Source organism: Cladophialophora psammophila, assembly GCF_000585535.1.
Source record: "Cladophialophora psammophila CBS 110553 chromosome Unknown aczJe-supercont1.4, whole genome shotgun sequence".
Taxonomy (NCBI): Eukaryota; Fungi; Ascomycota; class Eurotiomycetes; order Chaetothyriales; family Herpotrichiellaceae; genus Cladophialophora; species Cladophialophora psammophila.
The window spans coordinates 986,017-999,254 of NW_006912925.1; the positions used below are offsets into that span (position 1 = coordinate 986,017).

The following is a 13,238-nucleotide window of genomic DNA, read 5'->3' on the forward strand; positions in this document are numbered from 1 at the left end:
TTCCAGAGAGCGCGAGCCGACCACGGCCCAAGAATTATAAGCACAGAGAAGGCCTTGGCCGGCTAACCTGTAAATGGAGCAACATAGGAGGCGAAGGAAGTAAATTGTTAATGGTAGATCCTCGCATCAAGCCGGGCCGACAGCGATCATGTGGACGTTGCCGAGACTTTGAATTCGAGATGTAGGGATTTGAAAATTGCGAGATGGGTCAACCTTTAGCGTCTTGCGAAAGGACGATCAAAATGGCTTTCAAGTGAACAGGGCAGACAGGGCTATTGTTCCCTCCTGTTTGGAGCAACATGTCCCTTGAGCCCTCTCATGATGACGGAAAATGGAGCAGCTAAGGTCCACCATCTGCAGAATCTAGGCCAATTGGGCGTGTTCCGCAAGATGTTTCCGGCGCCGTCCGCGAATGATGGAACAGGGAAGGCTGTGGCTTCGTCTGCTCGCCCTGAGCCGATCCCTACTGCGGTGGCCGCTGCCATCCATCAAAGACCCAGAGGCGATGGGGGGAAAGGCAATGCTGGTGATGCCAAAGACCTGTTAAGCTCTTTTTTCTTTCGCTCCCACTTCGCCTTCCCTTAGATCATCTCTACTCACCGTCGAGACAACAATTGAGACGCACCATACTCACAACGCACGATTCTCACCACGAGAGGTCGTCGGAAGAGCTGCTGCGGTCACCACGCGCACAGCACTTCGATGCCGGGTAGAGTCGAGGGCAGGTCCAAAGATCCAACTCTGGCCCGTCACGCTCGTCAAACAGAAAGGAAGTGGTGCGTAAAGGAACAACATTGAGATGATGGGGGACGAAAGTTTCGATCGTCGGTACTGTGAGCCTCTAAGAGATCAAGCGAAAAAGGACGGAGAACGAATGAAGCGGAAGGCAACGACGTAATTGCAGTTGATGGTTGTGGTGTCAAATGGGCAGATCTTGTCGATCCCCTAAACAACAACGCCACCTAAGACCCCAGGTGGTTACTGGGTAGATAGGCTAGGTGCTGCGGTTGGGAAATTGGGAAAGTCCCAGGGGCTCGGGTGGCTTACCGACGCCTAAGCAACCCAAGGCACTCTCCGATGATACTTAACTCCCGTCCCTCGTGCCCCTCCCTCCCGCCCCCCCCAACCGACTTCCGTGCCCCTTTTTCGCCCAGGCTTTTCTTCTGCCCCGCCAATTGACTACTTGCTGCTGCTTGGCTGCGACAAAGCTGCCGTCATGGCCCAATCAGCCCCTCCAATTCATTCATTTCTCAGGTCAACAAAATTTATCCTCATACCTATTTTCCCCTCAGTACTCCGTGTCAAATGTATTAGCAGCAGTTCGGATACCTTGACGCACCGTTGGTCGCCCTTTGCATCTTCTTCTCCCACCGAGTTCGCATTCCCATATCCAGAGATCCAGTTGACGAGCTTCTCGAGCCTCTGCCACCATGACGAAGGTTGAGCACAAAGCTGTTTTGAGTAAGAAGACGTCGGAGCTCCTATTGCGGTGGGATCAATCTGCTAATGCCGTTCTAAGTTGTCATCGATGGATGGGGTATCCCGTCCGAAAGCTCTCCTCCACAAGGCGATGCCATTGCTGCCGCCGAAACTCCTGTCATGGACGGGTTTGCCAGAGAAGGCTCCAAAACCGCCCAAGGCTACACCGAGCTCGAGGCCTCCTCCCTCGCCGTTGGTCTTCCTGAAGGCTTGATGGGAAACTCTGAAGTCGGCCATCTCAATATTGGTGCAGGCAGAGTGGTGTGGCAAGATGTTGTGAGGATTGATCAGACGATCAAAAAGCAGGAGATGAACAAGATTCCCAATATCAGGAAGTGCTTCCAGCGAGCGGTTGACGGCAATGGCAGACTTCATCTCCTTGGCCTGATCAGTGATGGAGGCGTCCACAGTCACATCAACCATTTGTTCGCGCTCCTTCAAGTCGCCAAAGAAATGAAGGTGCCCAAAGTTTTCATTCACTTTTTCGGCGACGGCCGAGACACTGATCCCAAGAGTGCCGCTGGTTACATGCAACAGTTGCTCGACAAGCTCAACGAACTTGGCATCGGTGAGCTGGCTACGGTAGTAGGCCGATACTACATCATGGATCGGGACAAGAGATGGGACCGCGTCGAGATTGGCATGAAGGGCATTGTGCTCGGCGAAGGAGAAGAATCATCCGATCCCGTTGCCACGATCAAGGCTCGGTATGAAAAGGGCGAGAATGACGAGTTCCTCAAGCCCATTATCGTTGGTGGCGACGAGAGGAGGATCAAGGACAATGACACCCTATTCTTCTTCAACTATCGATCTGATCGGGTCAGAGAAGTCACGCAGCTTTTGGGTGATTACGATCGATCTCCTAAGCCCGATTTCCCCTATCCCAAAGGGATTGAAATTACCACCATGACGCAGTACAAAACCGACTATACCTTCCCGGTCGCTTTCCCGCCTCAGCACATGGGCAATGTGCTAGCCGAGTGGCTGGGCAAGAAAGGTCTGAAACAATGTCACGTCGCCGAGACGGAGAAGTATGCCCACGTGACGTTTTTCTTCAACGGAGGGGTTGAGAAACAATTCGCGGGCGAAGATCGAGAATTGATACCCAGTCCCAAAGTGGCAACATACGATCTCGACCCTCCTATGAGCGCTCAGAAGGTGGCTGACAAGCTCAGCGAAAGGATAGCAGATCGAAAGTACGATTTCTTGATGAACAATTTCGCACCCCCGGACATGGTTGGGCACACGGGGGTCTACGAGGCGGCGATCAAGGGAGTGGCCGCCACAGATGCTGCCATCGGAACCGTGTACGAGACGTGCAAGAAGGAAGGCTATATTCTCTTCGTGACCGCCGATCATGGCAACGCCGAGGAAATGTTGAACGAGGAGGGCAAGCCCAAGACGTCTCACACAACGAACAAGGTTCCTTTTGTCATGGCCAATGCACCTGAAGGATGGAGCTTGAAGAAACAGGACGGCGTTCTCGGAGATGTCGCACCAACAATTCTCGCCGCGATGGGAATCGATCAGCCCGAGGAAATGGGCGGAACGAGCTTGCTGGTCAAGAAGTAAGTGGACCTATGCGGGAAACGAAATTATCCTTGGACAATATCTTTATCGCGATGCAGAAGGACCACCCTTTGCAGTCGATTATTGTTGTGCTTGTTGTTGTTGTCGGTCGTTGTTGAGAGCATTGTAGCAATAAAAGGCATGATGAGCTGATGAGACATGAAAATCCCAATAGACGAAAGGCAGATATATTGAATCCGGAAGCACAGGAATAGAATGTCCGTTTCTCAGAAGAAGTGCCACTGATTTCAGAGCCCCTGGATCAACAGCGGGAGAATAATATTCCTCGAAGCCCAGTCTCGTGGGCTTTCCAAGAGAACACCAAGTGGGATGTAAATATGTTTATAGATCGGATTGAGCCTGTAGCACATCTACTAGGCAGAATCAAATGAACCCCATGCCCTAGATGCTAGATCTTCCATATATTGCAAGTCAAACAAGACATCATCATTGGGTGCTACGTGGACCCTGCCACCGTCTAGTATAACCAGTCTCGCAGTATCAAGGGGTTTCAAGCGGCAAAGAAAGTGGCAAAAAAGATGCTAATTAGTTGGACGGCGAGACGGTAACCTTTGACTCCGTACATGGACCCGGAGCCGATGACTCCTGATTCTTGACTGTTTGAAGGGCGCGCCAACCAGCAAAAGCAGCGCCGCCTTTACAACGACATATGCGCACAATACACACCCTCCATTCCCGACCCTCACTCCTCTCCCGACTTCACGCTTGATTGTTGGATGAACCAAGGTGACGTGTTGGCGAAGTGACTCGACGTTGAAGATTTCGCCCAGAGGGACAGGGCAGACCAAGGGATTCGCGAAAGCAGAGAAGAAGTCGACAGCCACCACCATGTCCCTCACAAACTCGAGCCCCGTCTCGTGTGCGCAATCCGCCTCACTTGCCTCGCACACCCTCACCATCCTGCCCCTCGCAGCGCGTAACGACGCACTGACGGCAATCCATGCAGCCCTCGTGCAGCACAAGCCTGACATTCTCGCGGCCAACGCGCTCGACATGGCGCGCGCACAGCGGGCCTCGTCACAGGGCGAGCTAAGCCAGTCGGTACTGAAGCGTCTCGACCTGGGCAGAAAGGGCAAGTATGAGGACATGTTGACGGGGATCCTGGACGTGCGGGACTTGCCCGACCCGATCGGCAGAGTCGATCTGCGCACGAGGTTAGATCAGGGCCTGGAACTGGAGAGGGTGTCTTGTCCCATCGGCGTCTTGCTTATCATCTTCGAGGCCCGCCCCGAGGTCATCGCCAACATCTCAGCCCTGGCCATCAAGTCCGGCAACGCGGCCATTTTGAAAGGCGGCAAGGAAAGTTCCGAGAGCTTTGAGGCCATCGCCAAGGTCATCGGGGAGGCCCTGGCCAGAACCCGTGTCCCTGTCGGGGCCATACAGTTGGTCAAGACGAGGGATGTCATCGATGAATTACTGGACCTTGATCGGTATATCGACCTCGTGATCCCGAGAGGCGGGAATGAACTGGTGAGGTACGTCAAGAGCCACACAAAGATTCCGGTCTTGGGACATGCCGACGGCCTGTGCTCGGTGTATTTGCACAAGGACGCGGAGAAAGACGTGGCGGTCAAGGTGGTTGTGGACTCTAAATGCGATTACCCTGCCGCGTGCAATGCAGCAGAGACGCTTCTCGTGCACGAGGCCGTGCTGAAGACGGTGCTGCCGAGCGTGGTTGAAGAGCTGCAAAAGAAGGGCGTGAGTCTACGGTGTGACGAACCGAGCAAGACGGCGTTGACGGCAGTGCTGAGTCCCGCGAACGCAGCCTTACTACAAGACGCGACCGAGGAGGACTTTACAACCGAGTTCTTAGACCTGGTTATGGCTGTCAAAACGGTCCCAGGAACACCACCACTCTCGAACGCCACCACCAGCGGCGACACATTACTACCAAACGGCCACTCTTCTGCCTCAACTGCCAGCGAAGGAGAAGAAGAAGAAGAAGAAGAAGAAGAAGCGGACCAGCCTGCCCTCCTACGCGCCATCGCGCACATCAACACCAATTCGTCGCACCACACCGACGCCATCGTCACGCGCTCCTCCGCCTCTGCCGAACAGTTCATGTCCGCCGTCGACTCGGCCGGCGTGTATTGGAACGCCTCGACCCGGTTCGCGGATGGGATGAGGTACGGCTTCGGCACCGAGGTCGGCATCAGCACGAACAAGATCCACTCGAGGGGCCCTGTGGGATTGGAAGGGTTGGCCATCTACAAGTACAAGATCAGGGGACGCGGTCAGAGCGCCGGAGAGTACGGCGAAGGGGAAGGGAAGAGGAGGTTTCTGCATCAGAAGATGCAGATATGACCACGATGGCGTTGACGGACGGGACTAGGTGGCGGGTTGGGGTTGGATGGAAGGGAAAAAGGAATGGCGGTGGTGGTGACGTTGTCGTTGCTACTTCTGCGGTGGTAAGTGGGCAGTATTGAGTAGTTCCTCTTTGCATCACCGGAGTTTTCACGACGAACATGAACTCCAAAAAGTTGGACTGAGAACAAAAAAGACAAAAGGCACAAGGGGACCGATTCGAATTGAAGCCGACTTCCTCCTTGTCCTCGAAAAGAGTTTGTTTGAATCAATTGCATTGGATTGATTTTGGTCGTCTTTTGCGTCCCGCCCCCTTCTCTCTTCTCGCAGAAAGTCCCGAGGCGCCTCGCATGAAACCGTTGTGTTATCTGAAAATTTTTTCATTTGTTCGTTTCAAGCGGACGCTTCGACGAACGGATCGAGACAAGGCAGCCTCTCGAGCAGCTCACTTCTCGAGATTGTCGTTTGCCGCTCTCCGTTCCCATAGAGAGATAGAGATTCACAAATCTCGATTGGACCCCATCTTGGTGCGCTCAAGAGCTCGAGGCATCCCGCTGCTTGCAACTTCCCTCTCCCACCAGCTCATGAAACCTCACCTAGTGAACCACCACCACCACCACCACCAGCAGTAGAAGAGTAACACGGAGGTCGCGTTTACACCTTGAAACCCTTGGACCGTCTCCTTCCTCGAGCCTTCTCGAATTTCCTCCCCTTGCTCTCGACATAAGGCTTCTTGTGTTTGTGCGGGCCAAAGCCGAAATGCTTGACGGCCTCTCTGGCATTCTTGGGTCCCCGCAAGAGCACCACGTTGCTTCCCGTCGGGTGTCTCATGGCGAGCTGGTCGAGCGTCAGACACTCACCGCCAGCCTTCTCAATCCTGGCGCGGGCAGTGGCGGTGAACCGCAGTGCGGCGATGTGGAGTTCAGGCACGGTGAGCAGGCGGTTGTCGTCCGTGACGGTGCCAATGACGGCGATGGTCTTGTCCTTGTACGCCTTTTGCGCCGTCTCGGTTGAGACTTTGCTGGCGATGCGCGAGATGGACATGGGAGGGCGGTTGATGCGGGACATGAACAGGCGCTTGAGCACGACCTTGTTGAAGTTTGAATCGGTTCGGCCTGAGAGTCATTTGTCAATTTTCTTTCCTCTTAAATCCACCTCACAGACAGTGTTTTTGAACGTACGGGCAAGGAAGCGGTAGAGCTTCACCAAGAGCTTGAGGTAGACATTGTCGCTCTTGGGCGCCTTTCGGTGGCTCGCCTTGACGTGATGGCGATCGAGGTCGATACCTGCAAACATGCGTCAATTATAGGACATCGCAAGGACCCAAAGTCGGCAGTTTACATACCCATGATCGCTGGCTGTGGTGGATGTTGTTGAGTGAGAAAGGGTCGACGACGTCCTCTGAAGTTCAATCTGGAAATTTGGTCGACGTGAGAAACTAGCGGGTACGAACGCTGTGCGGCGTGCCAAGATTTCTGAAAGCTAAACTGTATGTGGCTTGGAAAACCTAGTGCCAGTCACGTGGCTCAACCACAACAACCAGACAGACGAACGCCATTGTCAACGTTCTAGACATGGTAGCTATCGCTCGCCGTGAGGTTGATTTCTGTCGATCCAGTATCAACGGCTCCTTTGACAGAGATATTCCGTCGCGAGAATATCATCGTGATGGAGGTGTAGCATTAGAAGAGAATTTTGAGGGATGGGGTCTCTAGAAGCACTCGTGGCACCAATACGCGGGCGATCAATTCAATATTCAGCTTGATCTACTCTGGAAAATAATACTCAAACTTCAAGTCCGTCGTAGACTTGTCTTGATACTCCAGAAAATGCCTCACTCCAGGTCTCTCTAACCCATTTTTCCTCTGACCTTTGACTCCATGAAATTTCGCCGAGCCCCCCTGTATGTGGAATATACAGCAGCCCTTGCAAAGCGGCGCAGCTCTTCTGTAAAGGATGGAGACATTTGATCACAATATCCATTCCTTCCCTCTGCGCAGGCAATGCCTTCTCCGGGGCTTCAATTGATTTCGATCTTTCCGTCTGTGTGGTAGAAGGATCTTCAACGGTTCCTTGGTGAATCGCGTGAGATGAAAGAGCCAAATTGAATTTTGTGCCGGCTTTGCCGGTCTCAGATGGGGTCTCCATTCTCTTTATCCGGAGCGAGGCCAACTAAGAAATCCCGTGTGATCTCAAAGCTGAGCCAGCTGCTAGCCATGCTCGGGGCGACCTTGAGCAGATTAGGCATGATTCCCTTGTAAAGTCCAAGAAATCCTTCCTGTGCGATAATGGTTCTGACCGCATCCCATATCGACTTGTATTGGTATCCCATGCCATTCATTGCATTGATTTGAAAGCGCCGCCGGAGAACATCAAATGGATAAGTGCAAGTTTGGGCCACCGCCCCCGAGATGGCGCCAGCGGCAAGCTTTCGATACCAGACAGGATTCTTCTCGCCCGGTTCCGTGAAGTATTTTCTGGCTGATTCATATACCATGAAGTTGAGGCCAACATAGGGGGCAACGCCAGCCACTGTTGGGATGATGCCCCTGTAAAGACCCAGGATACCGCCCTCATTTTTGTACATGATAATCATGGTCTGCCACATCCCCGGCAGCTTCCCTTCGTGTTTTCCAAGCGCGGCAAAAGAAGCTGACTGGATGGACAAGCGCGTACGGACAATGTCCAGAGGATAGGTGAAGGTGACAGAGGTGATACCAGCAAGGCCACCGCAGACGAGTCGACGAATGGGGTCGAGTTCGGCGCCAGGTGAAGGTTCGGCGAAGCGTTTGTAGACATTGTAGCTTCCGAACTGAACGGCAGAGTACGGTATTATGCGTACGCAATTTGTGCCATTTCCTCTCATGAATCCTCTCCAACCCTCGTCGGTGTACATCTTCTTCAGAGCTTTGACAATGGACATTTTGTATTCATTGCGACCGGCGCTTTGTATTTGGTACAGAATCTTTAAACGTTCTAAAGGGGAGACCACGGTGCGGGAGACAGCGCCTGCCACACCACCGGCGCAGAAAGCGGCCGTGAAAGGTGTTGACAGAAACTCTCGCACGGGGAGGAGGAAATCGGATGCTGCCATGGTGGTAGGGTTCTATACGGGTTAGGATGTGGGCCCAGTCGATCTTCTGCTGCAATATCACTGACCTGCGGCAAATTTGTCAAGTCTCGTATGGAGGTCGAGCTCTGGCCTATGTTACCGTTGACAGTAACAGGGTCCTTCTCTCCCAGACGCATGACTCTGACACGAGCTTGGCGAAGGTGGTGAGGGAAATGGTGCCGGCGGAGACAGTCGCAGGTGTGCAGGCGTCACAGCAAGTAGAATTCTGGTGTTGAAGGCGGCTGTGGCGTCCATGGAAAATTCTTCACGGTGACCGGTGTGTGTGAGAGAACATCGTATGTAGGTCCAGCGTCTTTTCCCACCAGCTACAGACAGATTCCGCGTGAAATTCAAGGACGGTGCTTCAGACGAAGCAGGCCTGCTGTAACATCCACCTGGGCTGATAGGGTCAATAGAAGGGCGATATGGGAGAACCGGATACGGGACAAGTCGGGCAAGAGTATCGCGCAATTGGAAAGGGAAATTGATCGAGTGGAGATGTCAAGGTAGGAGCAGTTTGTCGACCAAGCTGGATTCAAGAATGCGAAGAGGTGAAATGAAGGAATAGAAGCAGAAGCGTGTGGTAATAGGGCATGTGGCAGGTTTAGGTAGAGTCACCAAATTGATAGCTCGTAGTGGCCGTGACAGTCTGTTCTCGCTCTCCCTGGACTTGTCGCAGGCGAGCGTGACCCTTTCCCAAAGTGCCGTCTCACACTGATGACTGCGGCTTGTCACTGCGGCCTCTGGGGCCTTTTCCGATGACTTAGCCGTGGCATTGACTGGCCCGCTGGGCGGGAACTGCTGGGCTGTGCCAAGCCTGTGCTCTGTTTCTGGCTTAGCGCCGTCGAGTCTAAAAATGAGGCAAAAGGCTGCTTGCCTGTTGCTCCCTCTCGCCAGGCGTTTTCTTCCTTCTTTCCTCCAGTTTCCATCCATTCAATCCATTCAATCCTCGCTCTGCCTTGTCACTCATCTTTTGCATTCGCTCTACCAACCAGAGATTGTATTACCAGTCATTCGTGGTTAGAGTCAGGCACTTGGTGACCGGCGCAAAACGACAGCGACCACGACATATCCGCTTGCCACCTGGCCCCTTACGCCTTGCCATTCCATTCTTAATCATGTCTCGATCTGGTACTACCCTCTATGTCACAGGCTTTGGTCATGGCACCCGTGCCCGTGACCTTGCCTATGAGTTCGAGCACTATGGTCGTCTGGTCAGGTGCGACATTCCTGCTCCCAGAACTGCATCAAGCCGTCTGTAAGTCATGCATCACCCACCTCTATTGCTGTCCGCAGAGACTGACGCCTGACCAGCTTTGCTTTTGTCGAATACGAGAGCCGCCGCGATGCTGACGATGCCTACCACGAGATGCATAACAAGCGAATTGGCCGTGATGATGTCCTGAAGATCGAGGTACGGAGTGAAAAGTTCCCCCATTGAAGCTCAACACGTCGCCAGAACATGTTTTCTGACTACCATATTAACAGTGGGCTCGTACACCCCCATCTGCTACCTGGCGATACGAAGCTGGTCGCGGCCGTCGCGAACGGTCTCCTCCACGCCGATCAGCTCGTTCTCCTTCTCCTCGGCGACGCGACTATTCTCCCCGCAAAGACGATCGCCGTGATCGTGACCGCGATCGAGAAAGAGATCGAGACCGAGAATACGATGACCGTCGCCGCTCCCGCAGCCCTGCCGACCGTGATCGTGATCGAGACCGAGACCGGGACATGAAGGACGATCGAGACCGCCGCGACGATGACCGCGATACCGCCGCGAACGGTGACGATCGGAAAGGTATGATGGAAATCGATGCCCATGCAGTCCGGATTTGAAATGCTGACACCCGTATCAGCCCTGGACTCGCCTCCCCCCGCTCACGACGAGCTCGATACCGCGGAATGAGGAACAGCATGATCTGCAATCCCAGCGTGCTGTTGCTGCAAAAGAACGAGCAAGCAAGCAGGTTTCCTGCAACCGGGCACGACTGCAAGTTGCTGTGTTTGCAAAGGGCAAGAATGTGCTAGGTTTCCTTCAGACTTTTCATCCTTGACATTGTTGCTGTGATGATTTATTTGCAGTCCTTGCATGACCTGAGAGTCTCAGGCATAGCAGCGAGCGGTGGTTAAAATTGACTTGACATGGGATTAGATCGACTTCGAGCGAACGGTGCAGGCTCAATCCTGTACAACAGCCGGCTTCTCGGTCGTCAACCGTTATCTTCGGTAGCGTACGCAGTATTCGATCGGACGTCGATACGGACAATCGGACGATACCTATCTAGACAGCATGTGCCGCCGTCCTCACTTTTCCTATTCCCATTCGAACCGTTACAGCAGCCCTAGTCGTCAGCCTTATTCCCCCGTCCGCGCCGATGCGCCGCGTACTCGGTCTCGCGTTTCCTCGTCCCCGCCACCGCCGTCGTAATTTCCCTTCTCGCAATTTCGCCACGTCGCATTCCCAGCTCAATCCCCGCGCCCTGACCCTCCGCCTCAAACGCACGATCCATCTCCTACGAACCCGTTGTTCCGCGTTCAGCACCACAACGTTGTCGGCATTGTACGCGCTCATTCCCCTGCACACGCTTCTTGACTCGTCCTGAGTTACGATGTCGTGGCTCGTTTCCCTTGTCTCGTTCCCACATCCGATGTATAACCCCTTGTTCATGTTATTGGTACCGCTGAGCGGGACTGTCCCAGTCCCAATGATGATTCACGTAGAAGGCACTGCATGACAGTCGGAGAGGTAAGTGAACTAATGTCGCCAGATGTAACTTGTCCTCGCGGATGCAGATTTATTGTTTAAATGCATGGATCTTAATCGCTCCTCAATAATTTCTGGGATCTGCTCTAGTACTTCAACTCCGGCTTATGCAATTCGCTTGCCGCCATGGGGTGTGCTTCTGTTGTTGAATTCCCCCCAAAGATTGCACCCTCGTAATACAATCCACCCTGATGTTTTGAGCAATGACGCTGTTGAATATGTTCCAAATGCCCGGTGTACACTTTCCCCTCTATTCCCTGCAAGCGTTACGGTTTGTGTTCGCTCAACATCCAAGTAAGCAGATCTACTTTGGTGACCACTGCCACCGGCTTCAAGGTGCCGCTCTTGTCACTTGGTTCGCGCTCCGTGACGATAGCTGCACTCTGCCACTCGAAGAATTTGTTCAATGCGTTGAGAGAGGTGTCCATCGTGATCTCCACAAAGTGTCTTCTTTTACTCTTGCTCTTGGGCTTTGCACTCATGTCACTTGAGGGCTTCTGCGGCTCCGAGTCCTCGTCCACCGACGTGGTCATCAACTCTGTCAAATCCGTGTGGTCAATGGTGACCTCGCTGATCTTGGTGAAATCGAACATGACATCGCTCACCGGGCTCTGTCCCGTGGCCCGCCCGTGACTGATCCGTGACAGTAAATTGCCCAGTGTGACGAGGCCGACTAATTTCTTTGAACCCTTGGGTGCCAATACGGGGAGTTGGTCGAAGCCCTTGTCGCGCATAACTTCGATGGCACTAGAACAGGGACTGTCCGATGCGACCGTCTGAACGGGTTTTAATCGCAGATGGCGCACGCGAGCACCGCGGAATGGGTCGTCTTGTTTAATGCTCTGGGTTCTCGAGAGTTGTGGTGAGGAGGGTTCAGGGGGTGGTGTTGGAGGCAGAAGGTTGTTCGCGGCGAGCCAGTCGTCGTCGACGAATTTACTCAGGTATGAGCGGATGCTGTCCGGGAGGATTGCCACGATCACGTCGTCTGTTCCGAGCTTGAGGTCTCTCGCAGCCTTGATCGTCGCGGCAATAGCGGAGCCGGAACTTCCTCCGACCAACAACCCCTCTTCCGAAATGAGGCGACGGGCGTAGTGGAATGACTCTACGTCGTCTGTCTTGTACCATTTGTCCACGACACTTTGGTCAAGCACATCCGGTACGAAGTCATACCCGATGCCCTCAACTTTGTAAGGTTGATTTGCGAATTCCTCGTTGAGGGATGAAGGGAGGGCGAGGATCGATCCCTGAGGATCTGCCGCGATGATTTTGATTGATTTGTTGTGTTTGTGTAGACCACGGGCAAGGCCTGTGATTGTGCCACCGGTGCCGGCGCCGGCAATGACACATGTCACTTTGCCTTGTGTTTGCTGCCATATCTCCTCTGCAGTTCCTAGTTCATGTGCGAGCGGGTTATCAGGGTTTCCATATTGATCCAATATATGGGCATTGGGGATCTCCTTCTCCAAGCGCTTAGCAACTCCAATGTGTGACTCGGGGCTGTCGAAGGCGGCTTGTGTGGGTGTGCGGATTATAGTTGCGTTGAGTGCCTTCAGCACGGCGACTTTCTCTGCGGACATCTTCTCGGGGAGGGTAATGATGGTTCTGTAGCCTTTCAGAGCAGCGACGAGGGCGAGGCCGATGCCACTAAAATCCGACGGTTTCTATATCAGCTAAATCTCATTCTCCACGTTTGCCCTGTACCGTTGTTCTTACGTATTGCCGCTGGTAGGCTCGATCAGAGTGTCACCAGGCTTTATTCTTCCTGACTTCTCAGCCTCTTCAATCATGCGCAGCGCTATCCTGTCTTTGACACTGCCTCCAGCATTGAAGAATTCGCATTTGCCGTACACGGTGGCTTCGACACCGAGAGACTGGGGGATCTTGTTCAGACGGACGAGGGGCGTTTGGCCGATGAGTTCCAGCGAGGACTGGTGCGTGCCTTGGGCGTGGAGCCTGTCACCGTTGACTGAGGCCATGGCTATACAGTGA

The 13,238-nt window shown here is 53.6% G+C and overlaps 6 protein-coding genes across 6 annotated transcripts; 3 read left to right on the forward strand and 3 right to left on the reverse strand.

The window, feature by feature from the left end:
- Positions 1 to 1,430: 1,430 nt before the first annotated feature.
- On the forward strand, positions 1,431 to 3,051 carry A1O5_03282 (2,3-bisphosphoglycerate-independent phosphoglycerate mutase; the record flags this gene model as incomplete). The annotated part of the gene is made up of 2 exons (XM_007743894.1): positions 1,431 to 1,461; positions 1,520 to 3,051. The coding sequence occupies 2 exons, from the start codon at positions 1,431 to 1,433 to the stop codon at positions 3,049 to 3,051; spliced, it is 1,563 nt and encodes a 520-aa protein (XP_007742084.1).
- Positions 3,052 to 3,897: 846 nt separating this feature from the next.
- On the forward strand, positions 3,898 to 5,373 carry A1O5_03283 (glutamate-5-semialdehyde dehydrogenase; the record flags this gene model as incomplete). The annotated part of the gene is made up of 1 exon (XM_007743895.1): positions 3,898 to 5,373. The coding sequence occupies one exon, from the start codon at positions 3,898 to 3,900 to the stop codon at positions 5,371 to 5,373; it is 1,476 nt and encodes a 491-aa protein (XP_007742085.1).
- A 654-nt stretch (positions 5,374 to 6,027) lies between these two features.
- On the reverse strand, positions 6,028 to 6,669 carry A1O5_03284 (large subunit ribosomal protein L18e; the record flags this gene model as incomplete). The annotated part of the gene is made up of 2 exons (XM_007743896.1): positions 6,028 to 6,488; positions 6,555 to 6,669. 2 exons carry the CDS (start codon positions 6,667 to 6,669, stop codon positions 6,028 to 6,030), a joined length of 576 nt encoding a protein of 191 aa, XP_007742086.1.
- An 835-nt stretch (positions 6,670 to 7,504) lies between these two features.
- A1O5_03285 (uncharacterized protein) lies at positions 7,505 to 8,622 on the reverse strand (the record flags this gene model as incomplete). The annotated part of the gene is made up of 2 exons (XM_007743897.1): positions 7,505 to 8,479; positions 8,533 to 8,622. The coding sequence occupies 2 exons, from the start codon at positions 8,620 to 8,622 to the stop codon at positions 7,505 to 7,507; spliced, it is 1,065 nt and encodes a 354-aa protein (XP_007742087.1).
- Positions 8,623 to 9,603: 981 nt separating this feature from the next.
- A1O5_03286 (uncharacterized protein) lies at positions 9,604 to 10,321 on the forward strand (the record flags this gene model as incomplete). Its single annotated transcript, XM_007743898.1, has 3 exons — positions 9,604 to 9,743; positions 9,800 to 9,899; positions 9,974 to 10,321. The coding sequence occupies 3 exons, from the start codon at positions 9,604 to 9,606 to the stop codon at positions 10,319 to 10,321; spliced, it is 588 nt and encodes a 195-aa protein (XP_007742088.1).
- Positions 10,322 to 11,515: 1,194 nt separating this feature from the next.
- Positions 11,516 to 13,225, reverse strand: A1O5_03287 (cystathionine beta-synthase; the record flags this gene model as incomplete). The annotated part of the gene is made up of 2 exons (XM_007743899.1): positions 11,516 to 12,893; positions 12,963 to 13,225. The coding sequence occupies 2 exons, from the start codon at positions 13,223 to 13,225 to the stop codon at positions 11,516 to 11,518; spliced, it is 1,641 nt and encodes a 546-aa protein (XP_007742089.1).
- Between the last annotated feature and the right edge of the window lie 13 nt (positions 13,226 to 13,238).